Source organism: Zalophus californianus, chromosome 12 (genome assembly GCF_009762305.2).
Source record: "Zalophus californianus isolate mZalCal1 chromosome 12, mZalCal1.pri.v2, whole genome shotgun sequence".
NCBI classification, from domain to species: domain Eukaryota; kingdom Metazoa; phylum Chordata; class Mammalia; order Carnivora; family Otariidae; genus Zalophus; species Zalophus californianus.
This window is the reverse complement of record NC_045606.1, coordinates 40,387,070-40,399,104: the sequence shown is the minus strand read 5'-3', so window position 1 is coordinate 40,399,104 and position 12,035 is coordinate 40,387,070. Positions and strand designations below refer to the sequence as shown.

The 12,035-nt window shown below is 37.0% G+C and overlaps 1 protein-coding gene across 4 annotated transcripts in view; it reads left to right on the top strand.

Annotated features, from left to right (window-relative positions):
- COL28A1 (collagen type XXVIII alpha 1 chain) overlaps positions 1–12,035 on the top strand; it is a 166,623-nt gene that overhangs the window by 47,087 nt on the left and 107,501 nt on the right. For all 4 annotated transcript variants that reach the window (XR_003516640.2, XM_027574929.2, XM_027574928.2 and 1 more), the window contains 2 exons: positions 5,564–5,632; positions 8,284–8,352. Coding sequence is in view for 3 of the 4 variants with exons in the window: in XM_027574929.2 (XP_027430730.1) it covers positions 5,564–5,632; positions 8,284–8,352 (138 nt within the window). In the remaining variant the exon portion in view is untranslated. The remainder of the gene's footprint in view (positions 1–5,563; positions 5,633–8,283; positions 8,353–12,035) is intronic.

The following is a 12,035-nucleotide window of genomic DNA, read 5'->3' as shown; positions in this document are numbered from 1 at the left end:
AAATAAGCAAGTTGGAACTACATCAAACTAAAAAGCTTCTGCATATCAAAGGAAACCATCAACAAAATAGAAAGGCAATCTACTGCACGGGAGAAAATATTTTCAAATCATATATCTGATAATATCTAAAATATATAAAGAACTCATACAACTCAATAATAACAAAAAACAGACAGAATACTCGAATAGATATTTTTGCAAAGAAGATGTACAGATGACCAACAGGTATGTGAAAAGATGCTCAACATCACCAGTTACCAGGGAAATGAAAATCAAAATCAAAATGAGATATCACTTCACACCTGCTAGAATGGCTATTATCAAAAATACAAGAATAACAAGTGTTGAGGATGTGAAGAGAAGGGAACCCTCATGCACTGTTGGTGGAAATGTAATTTGGCATAGCCACTGTGGAAAACAATGTGGAGGTTCCTCAAAAAACTAAAACTACTATATTATCCAGCCATTCCACTTCTGGGTATTTATTCAAAGGAAATAAAAACACTAACTCGAAAAGATATATGCACCCCCATGGTCAATGCTATTTATAATAGCCAATCTAGGGAAACAGACTAAATGTTCACTGATGGATAAGTGGATAAAGAAATTGATATACGTAATGGATTGCTATTGGATATATGTATCGATATATATAATGGATTACTATTGGATATCTATAATGGATTACTATTCAGTCATAAAAAAGAATGAAGTCTTGCCATTTGCAACAACATGGATGGACTCTGAAAACATTATACTGACTGAAATAAGTCAGAGAAAGGCAAATACTATATGATCTCTCTTATATGTGGAAAATTAAAAGCAAAACAAAACAAAAAACCAAACGAATCCCATAGATACAAAGAACAGACAAAATCAATTTTATTCCTATATTCTAGTAACAGACACATAGAAATAAAAATTTAAGATATAATAGCATTTATAGTCATTAAAAAATAGAAATACTTGGGTAAAAATCTAGTAAGACATGCGTAGGACTTGTATCCTGAAAACTATAAAACACCAATGAAAGAAATAAAAGAATATTTAAAAAAAATTTTTTTAAGATTTTATTTATTTGTGAGAGAGAGAACGAGAGACAGAGAGCATGAGAGGGAGGAGGGTCAGAGGGAGAAGCAGACTCCCCGCCGAGCAGGGAGCCCGATGTGGGACTCAATCCCGGGACTCCAAGATCATGACCTGAGCCGAAGGCAGTCGTCCAACCAACTGAGCCACCCAGGTGCCTAGAAATAAAAGAATATTTAATAAATTGAGAGACACACCATGTTCATGGATTGAAGACTTGACTTCATAAAGCTGTCAATCTACTTAAATTGATAAAAGGTTTAATGCAAGTCTTTTTAAATGTTCCAGTGAGATGTTTTTATAGATATGGACAAGATTATTTTAAAATTTGTATGGAAAGTCAAAGGAACTAGAATAGTTAAAAACAATTTGCAAAAAGAAGAACTAAGTTGAAGAAAGGATTTTATTCACATCACTATAGGAATCAAGATTGTGCAGTTCTGGTAGATCATAGAAACATGATCAGTGGAACAGAATAGAGGATCCAGATACAGACCCACACACTGATTTTTTGATAAAGGTGCAAAAACAATTCAATGGAGGAAGGATGACTTTTTCAACAAATGGTGCTGGATCAGTTGGATATCCATATACCAAAAACTGAACCTCAAGTAAGTTTCACACACACTTTATAAAAAATTAACTCAAAATGGCTCATAGACTTAAATGTGAAATGCAAAACTATAAAACTTTTGAATTAAACATAAGAGAAAATCTTTGGGACTACAGCTTGGTGGAAATTTCTTAGACATGTTACAAAAAACATGATCCAAAAAATAAAAAAATTGATTAGTTGGACTCCTGGAAAGTGGAAAATGTTTATTCCATGACTCTGTTAAAAGGATGAAAAGACAAGCTACTGACCAAGAAAAAGTATTTGCAAACCACATATGTGATGAAGGATTTATATTGATATTGTATAAATAGCTCTCAAAACTCAATATTAAAAAATCTAATTAGAAAGCACATATGTATCAGAATACATGTGTGTCTTTTTATACACGCATGTGTGTATACGTATATCTACATGGTGGGGTGCAGAGGGTGAGAGAGAATCTTAAGCACGCTCTATGCCCAGCACAGAGCCTAGCTTTATGAGCTTTATCTCAGCTCTAATTCTCTCCTTATTTTCCATTGAGTGAGCCAAAATCCTTGCTTCTGGTTCTCTATCTTAGATTTTTCTAGACATATTTCTACCACACAACCACACTCTTCCACCCAGGACAGACACAGCATCAGCTTCTATGTGTACCATCCCAGCGTTCCACTCTCTTTTTGTTTTGGAGCCCTGTAATTTCCCTTACTTATTTATTTTTGGACCTCCTTTAAAATTCATGTTAAAGAAAAATTTGTATTACTTGCCTTTTTGTTTGTAGCTAGAGGGTTTTCATAATACTGCCAGAACATGAAGTTCTTTTTTGTTTGCTTTCCAATCCACAATTACACAAATCACAGTGACACTGTGACATCGATGGTTTAATTTGGGAACTGAAATCATAATAAAGGTGGGGCGGATCGCAAATAATGTATGAAAATGTTTTGCACCAAACTGTCCTAATAAAAACCCAACACTGCAAGTTTTTTAATTACTTAGAAGTAACATAAAGACTTACCTTGAGACTGAAAAAGGTTCTGCTGAAAGTCCTTTATGTTTGTTTCTTTGTCTGAATGATTTCCAGTGGTTTCAGGGTTTTTGTTTTGTTTTGTTTTTGTACAAGGATATTCAGAGCATTATTAGTAAAAAATACCCCCTGAAGTAGAACTGTAAATACTTCAGAGTTAAAAATTACATAGATGGTACTGTTTGAATATTATGGGCAATTTTTGTTATCATTTAGCATATTTATTTTTAATGCTTACAATGTATGGTAAAACCACTTTTATTGATTATCCACGCTAGTGAGATTATTAAGAAAAGTAACAAGCAATAAGATAACGGACAATCACATTTTATCTCATTAAGGTCTCAAATAAGCATTTCACTGATCAGACTGTGTTAACTGATAGATTCCTCCACTTTGTTTTTTAATTAGAGGCATTCATGAGAAGTCAAATAAATATGCCATAATTATGATTGGTTCTCATGGCTTTTGAAAAGGACACCGTGAGTTTTTTATAGAAGCATTTCTGTCTTTTAAAAATAATCCATCGGTACTGTTGTAATAAAGTACGGTTCATCTAACCCAAGTACCTGCTCTTTCTCATCTTCCATTTGGTTTAGCTGGAAAATATGAGAGTGTACTGATGATGTGGAATATTACTCCAACAGTGTGTAGTAATTAAACCTTGAATCACTGCTTTTTTAAATGCCTTTAAGAGATTACTCACGAGTAGTAGTTCTCGGCTCTCAGCATCTTGAGACACATGGCTCCTCAAAACCACCATTGTTTTCACTCTCATCTTGGCTGGCAGACTCCAGAAATGCAGGGATGGAAGAAGGGTTCCGGGTTTATGTTCTCCAGCAGTCCTCTCTCTGTATTGTCATATTGCCTCCTGTAAACCATTCACTCTGAAGCTACCCTGTTCATAAACATGCCCTGAAAGGACATTCTTCGCAATCACAAGATTCAAGTAAAATAATTTTGATAGTGATAGCAGATATTTATTGCATGCTCAGTATGTAAGAGCGTCACGTCTCTCTGATCTAACCCTTATATTAACTCCTGTGGTTGAGGTAGGTACTATCGTTACCACCATTATGATGAGGATGCTGAACTTTAGAGAGATTAAGTTCTTTGCTGGAGATCCTGCTGCTAACACACAACAGAGCTGGGACTTGAACCCTCGTCCATATGACACCATAATATGCTTTCAATTATCATGAAAAACTGTAAGCTCTATGAGACAAGAGAGCAGGTCTATCTGCTGTTCCTAGAACTTAGCACAGGGCCTTGCACCCACCAGGCATTTGCTGAATGAATGGAAAAAAAAATTGAGTGAACTGGAAAAAGACTTCTTTGCATTTAATGTAAATTGTGTTATTTTCATTTGTTTTATCATTGGGAAAGAGGAATAATTTGTCAATATTTTTTTGTTAAATTACGTGATGTTAACTAGGCACTTGCCTTTTTAGTTTGCAATCTAGTTTTCATGCTTATATTTGTTTTTCCCCTAGTTAATCTCTCTAACATTAGAGCAAGCTGTCATGGATATTAGTACTTTGATTAAGGTCTTAGGTTGTTAAAAGCTAGGTTTCCCATCAGCATAGCAATTTAAATGGAATTAAATATTAGCTTTTTCCTTTAATTAAAGCCTTTATGAAATTGGTGATGCATAAATACTGAAGAAGACTGTCTTTTAAAATATATAATATTTAGGGAAAGGCAAAAAAAATTTGACATGAGATACAATTAGCTTTCTTGTTTACAGTTCTATAACTATGATCGGTCACTGATTAGCAAATGCTGCATCCTATGTCTGCTACCAGGCTTCAGGAGAAAGCGCCACTCAAATTACCCTGGATTATTGAGTATCGAGCCCCCAGATCGTTTAGAGTGTCTGCAGTGTGCTGGCTTTGGAGTTTCTGGGCAACTCAGTCGGCTTTATATCATCTTAGGTTCACTTCCCTGCCAAGCAAGCCCTAATTATCTTTTTAGATCGCTTAGAGGGAAAAGCTCCAGTTGGTGCTTCTAAGATTCTTTTTAGTTCCTTTTTAACTTTGTGACCTTCTGGCCAAGAAGAAAGAGAGGGAGAATTTGTAGCCTTTTAAAAATTCCTACTTCAAGTGAGTATCTTGCTGTTGCCTTTTATTTTTTCAATTAGTATGCTTCCTGCCAGCCCACTTCGAAGGCTGAGACTGTGTTGTTTTTTTTTTCCTTCTGTGAGAAGTTTGCACCTCCCTGAGAGCCCTTCTGAGCAATAGTTACCTGGACTTCTTAATTTGAATCACTGAGATGGAAAACCATGCTTCACCTGAATGTGATGCTATCAGGATTCCCATTTGCCCATAAACGTCCAGTGGATTCAAGCAGTCCTTGAAAGAATTCAAGTTTGAATCCAAATGTATCAGAATAGAAATTAAAACACGTGGAAACAGAATTCAATGCTTTAAAGCCGCTGGGCAGTAATTTCTTCACAGAGCTCCCCTGATACTTTTCAATTATTTAATCACTCTGCAACTTTCTCCAGACCATACAGTCCTAGATTTTTAGACTTTCCTCATAGGATTTATTTCCTAGTCCTTATTCTGAAGCATCACTTAATTTCCATTTTCCTCTAATTTGAGGACACCAGAATAGAACATCTTCTGCTAATCAAGTGGAATATTATTCTTCCCACTCTATGATTCTACTAATCAGTCTGGAGTTTACTAGAAGGATTCTCACTAATAACTTAAGAAGGACTGTATCACCGCATCCGGTGTGAACCAAAATATAATCCTTTCTCTCTTCCTTCCTTCTGCCTTCTTTCTCCCCCCACCTCCTATTCTCTCCTTCTCTCTCTTTTCCTGCTCCTCATTTCCTCTTCTCCTAAACAGGGTCCCCGTGGTCCTGAGGGAGCACCAGGAGAGAGGGGCTTACCAGGAGAAGGATTTCCAGGGCCAAAGGTAACAACACTTCTGTACTATGAAAAAATGCTTTGCCTTGCATAGTCATGATTTACAGCTTTAAAAAATGTGGCCTAGCCAATTATCAGAAGTCAAGTATTTTCCTATCTTCACCCTATTAAATAAAGGAATATGTAAATCTCTCTTAACATGAAACTATAGTGAAATTTGCAATTATAAATAACTGATTGGGGGCGCCTGGGTGGCTCAGTCGTTAGGCGTCTGCCTTCGGCTCAGGTCATGATCCCGGGGTCCTGGGATCGAGCCCCGCATCGGGCTCCCTGCTCCGCGGGAAGCCTGCTTCTCCCTCTCCCACTCCCACGCTTGTGTTCCCTCTCTCACTGTGTCTCTCTCTGTCAAATAAATTAATAAAATCTTTAAAAAAATAATTGACAGATTTTTACCTCATATAATTATGGCACAGGAAAGGAGAAAACTCTTTTAGTTTGCAGTCATTAAAGCCATAGTGATAAATAGCATCTTTATGTCCAGAGGTGACGTTATTGAGCATATAACTACGACAGAACTTCACTCACAGCTTTGTGTTGTGAAACACAGATAAGAAACTACTAAACCAGTTCGTAATCATACTGCCATTAGTATAATAAGAAAGAAATACGGGTGGGAGGACAGAACTAGAATTACCTTGTTATCGTAAGGGGCAAAATACTATGAGAAATGTACCTTTTACCTGGCAATTGAGAATTCAAATGTTTCTACTGCTTCCCATATATAATTCTTGGCACTCAAGTTCCTCTGGACCAGAGGTTGGCAAACTTTTTCTGTAAAGGGCCAGATACTAAGTATTTCAGGCCATGTGAGCAGTATGGTACCTGTCACAACGACTTAGCCTCTGTTGGTGTAGCATGAGAGCAGTCTCAACCAGGTATAAATGAGTGAGTGTGGCTGTATTCCAATAAAGCTGTACTTACAAAACACAAGCAGTGGGCTGGATTTGGCCAGTGGGCTGTACTTTGCTGACCTCTGGTCCCCCCATCTACTAAAGGCCACACGGGAAATGATTTTCCAAGACATTTTGGGCAGCATCGACAACATTTCAGAGTAAGCAAGAATACATTTTGGGGTCCTTTTCCTTTCTTTTCTAAATTCTTTCCCCCAAACACATGTGCATGCACACACACACACACACACACACACACACACCACCCAGAGAACCACATGCTGTTTTCTAAGTGTCTAAGAACTTCTACTTCAGCCATTTGGTCAGTCACTAAGATCTGGCCTTCTCCCTCCAGCCTCATGCTCTTCAGCCATGATCAATATTCTATTGTCTGTGAGAAACCTGAATCTTGACTACAGGGAGATCAAGTAGTTAAAACCTAATTCATACTAAGTTGTGAATGACTGCTGGGTTGAATTTTAAAAGAGGCCCTCATTAACTAACAAATTTAATTTGTCATCATCAAAGGAAATAATCTGTAGGAGAAAGGGGACATTCCTAATGTCCTCACTTAACCAGAGTATTACTCTCAGAGGTCAGGCCAACAGCTAAGTGCTACATTTCAGAAAGTTTTATAATACACAATTTCTTGAGTTTTTTGGTCATATAATAAATTTCTGTTTATGTGTAGTCCAAACAACCTGGGAAATTCAAATAGCCAGGGTTATTTCTCTTTATAACCTGTGGGGGTTTTTAACATAAATAAGTAAATGAGAAGTGAATAAGTGAAACACTAAGAAGCATGCTGCAGGGCGAGTTTTAGTGACAGGTTCAAGGTTAGAATGATACACTCTTACTCATCATAACCCACAGCACTGCATCGCCCTGCATCTCATCACAGAAAGAATCCATTATATTCAGTGTTACTTTAGGGTCAACTTATGTAATTATACTCTGTGGTAATGATCAGAAGAACCCATTAGTCAGAATACTTCATTCCCCAACCAGCAGGGTCAATGGGGAGTTTTCTATGTGTGCTACTTGTGTTACTTTGCATTGACGTAGAATAAATTATGAATAAAGAGGAACTTAAAGGTATATTTTCCCTTTTCTTAGGTTTCTTGCAAGTGTTCTTTGATTTTACTCTGCGTTTAAATAAATGCTATTCCAAATTAATAATATGGCTTATTTTTCACACAAATGCACAAAGTGTTATGACTTCATTGCAATTATATTACAACCAGAGCTAGTCACATAGGTCATGTGACTCTAGCAGTACCTCCAAGAAGATTTTCTATGAATCATTTTAAAACTAAATTTTCAATGAGTTTTTATAAATTATGATATAAAACATTTAATAAGTATTCAATACTAGCAAGTGTTAGTTCATATACTAATATGAGAGACAAATTTTCATTGTGTGCTGGATCCAGTTGAGCAGTGTTAAGGAAATGAAGGATTGATTCAGTTTGTTGTACTATATGATTAGTTAGGTCCCCCATTTCCAGATATTTCTATCAGGAATGGAGCTCTTCTCCAGCTTTAGTGATGCTGTATATGTGTTCTGTTTGGACAGATTCCTTCTTATTTAAGAGTATTAAAACTGTATTTTTTTGCAAGTTACAGATCTTTGGGTCAGCTAGAATTACCCATTTGTAGTGAGCAGTGAATTTGGATGCTTTGGATGCTTCAACTATTTTGAAATCCTGATTTTTATTAATATACTGATATTTCTCCCATATACTTTCAGGGTGAAAAAGGCTCTGAAGGACCAATTGGCCCACAAGGATTACAAGGCCTGTCAATCAAAGGGGACAAGGTACTGCATGGAGGGTGTACAATAGGAAAGATGCCACTAGAATTATTTTTGTTCACCGTTCTTTATGCATGTACATTTATGAACTGTATTCAACCTAATGACCATATCACACAGGTATCCAGTTAATCATAAATCAAGTATATGCAAGGTATATTATTATGTACGAGGAATTATTATCTGAAATATCCCATCATGTTTATTTACAGTAATGTCTCATTTATTTGGGCTTTGACTTCCAGTAAAACTATCTTCAGCTGAAGAGCTTTAATGCCAAACATTAGCAAAACAGATGTCTTCTTAGTAAAAAAGTTTTTTAAAATGTATTGACTTGACCCCATTACAGAATGTGCATGTCCATCCTTAGATGCTCACTCAAAAAATATTACCTTAAAATGGGACTAAAATAGGAGAACTCATTTAAGAAAGCTAGTGCTGATGCCCTCTAACAAGGACCAAGAGGGGTCCACCTATAGCTGAACAAAGTTAGGTCTATAGATTCATTGCAGTGAGGCAGACCACATACCATGGGGAACCCATTACTACTCAGTAAGAAGATGAAAGATTTTTTATAGCATTTGGGTTTGTGTTAGGTGTTTTTGGGAAGTGTCTAAGAAAGTGGGAGTTGACTTTGGATTGGACGCTATTAGGAAGTGAGGTAAATTTTTTTTCTTATTTTATTATGTTATGTTAATCACCATACATCATTAGTTTTTGATGTAGTGTTCCATGATTCATTGTTTGCGTATAACACCCAGTGCTCCATGCAGAACGTGCCCTCTTTAATACCCATCACCAGGCTAACCCATCCCCCCACCCCCCACCCCTCTAGAACCCTCAGTTTGTTTCTCAGAGTCCATCATCTCTCATGGTTCGTCTCACCCTCCGATTTCCCCCCCTTCATTTTTCCCTTCCTGCTATCTTCTTTTTTTTTTAAAACATATAATGTATTTTTTGTTTCAGGGGTACAGGAAGTGAGGTAATTTTAAGACTGGCTATTTTAATGACTCTTATCTAGGAGGTGGGAAAAATGGAGTCAGGCTTAGCTATAATTGGTAAAGAAGTAGCAGTCATTCACTTTAGCTAGTATAGGGGGACGTTTGATCATTTTGCTAGGGATAGGTGGTTTGGATGCTGTTTTTTGTTTTTGTCTGTGCTCAGACATAACTATGGAGCGCTCTTGCTTTTACCTTGGTTTATCACATCAAATGGCCATATCTGACAGTATTCTGTAAAATTGTTTATGTTCAATACCATGGTCAACCTGTCATTGCTTTTCTCTTTCTCACTAGTTCATTGTTTTCTTTAAAATAGCTGCAGATCATACCCAGATTAGAAGTGGTAGTGAGGCTGGTGCTAGGAGACCTGGAGGCCGATAAAGCCCTACAGACCACAGGGAAGGGAAAGCTCCCAGAGGTGAAGATGATACAAGAAACGTACAAAAAACAGAGACCTCATATCAATTTGGAGTCATTTATATGTTCTCTAAGCATATTATCACATTACATATTAGAATAATGATTTATGTTCATGAATACCTTAGGTGTTGTGTTTCAATTTTGAATTACTTATTTCTTTTATTTACTGGTAGCTGTCTCTTTTAGATATCTGTATTTAAATAGCAGAGATGCTGGTTAACAGTGAGTTATACAAATTTTAGTTGTAAAACAGTTTTTGGTTCAAATAGTTCAGCTCCAGCTCCAAAATAACCTAAAAATATGTAAGATTGTCTGTCTTCCTTTGGAGCAGTTAGAACTGAGTACAACAGATCTATTGTTTTCTGAGTTCAGTAAATTAACTTTTTCAGGTGTTGTTGTCACGGCATTTGTGTTTTTACATCTGGAGCTCATGCAAAGAAAATACGTTGAAATATTAGACATTATCACATAGTAATTGCTTTCATCTGCTACTGCCTTACCAAATCCTTACCCTTCCCCCTTTCCTCCTTTCCTATTCTTTTTTTTTGTCTCAACTTTTTATTTGCCATTTTTTTGGTTTTTTAAATTTCAAGTTAGTTAACATATAGTGTATTATTTTTTAAAATTTTATTATGTTATGTTAATCAGCATACATTACATCATTAGTTTTTGATGTAGTGTTCCATGATTCATTATTTGCGTATAACACCCAGTGCTCCATTCAGTACGTGCCCTCTTTAATACCCATCACCAGGCTAACCCATCCCTCCAACTCCCTCCCCTCTAGAACCTTCAGTTTGTTTCTCAGAGTCCATAGTCTCCCATGGGTCGTCTCCCCCTCCGATTTCCACCCCCCCATTCTTCTCTTCCTGCTATCGTCTTCTTCTTCTTCTTCTTTTTTTTTTTTTTAACATATAATGTATTATTTGTTTCAGAGGTACAGGTCTGTGATTCAACAGTCTTACACAATTCACAGCGCTCACCATATATAATGTTAGGTTCTTTTTTTTTAATGTTTTACTTATTTATTCATGAGAGTCAGAGAGAGAGAGAGAGAGGTAGAGGCAGAGGCAGAGAGAGAAGCAGGCTCCCCACCTAGCAGGAAGCCTGATGCAGGACTCGACCCCAGGACCCTGGGATCATGCATGTTTGTGTCTGTAATTCAAGTGATAAGATAAACACCTCTATGATAAGGGCTCTCAAAATATGTAATTGGTAAAACACAAAGAAGTGGTTTTGATACAGAAATTAAATGTAAATAATAATGCACAAAAGAGGATGCTTCTTATGTGTTCATTGAATATTTGCAGAATAGTGGTTATGAGTGGGTTCTGGAGTCAGAGAGAGTGAACTTGAATCTTGCCTCTGTCATCTAATGGTGGTATGACTGGGGCAAAGTACTTAACCTCATCTGGAAGATAGAGATGCCTACTTTCAGAGGGTTCTTGTGAAGATTAAATGAGAGAAAGCATGAAAAAGCATTTAACACAGTGCCTGCCACATGACAAGCAATCCAATTCTGAATCAGACTAATCCAGCTCTGAACTAGAACTTGAGTCCATTACATCTTTCCCTCTAAGATATTTATTTAGAATGGGGGTTGACACAAAGTAAAACACTAAGAAGCATATTCCAGGGCATGTCTTAATGACAGGATCAGCATTGTTTCTTTCTTTTTTTATGCAGGCTCCACAGCCAGCGTAGAGCCCAACACAGGGCTTGAACTCACGACCCTGAGATCAAGACCTGAACTGAGATCAAGAGTCGGATGCTTAACAGACTGAGCCACCCAGGCGCCCCTAATATTATGTGAAGTATGATCCAGTGATACAGTTTTGTTCATAAAAACATTTATTTAGTCCAGGCATTGGCAAACTATAGGGCTGGCTGTTATTCTTACAAATACAGTGTTTTTAGAACGCAGGCATATCTGTGCATTCAGGTATTGTCTGTGCTTGCTCTGGTACAACCAAAGCAGCGTTCATTACTTATGACGGAGACCTTAGTATGGCCCTCAAGAACAAAATGTTTACTTTCCAGCAGTTTAAGAACAAGTTCATGGATCCTGATGGAGCCTAAATACAACTGACATTTATATGTCTGGGACGCCTGGCTAGCTCAGTTGGTAGAGCACGTGACTCTTAATCTCAGGATTGTGAGTTCAAGCCCCACATGGGGCATGGAGCCTTCTTCAAAAAATAAAAATAAAAAATAAAATAAAATATGAATCTCATTTGTCTCTTTGCTGTTCTGGGATGTGCCAGGCAT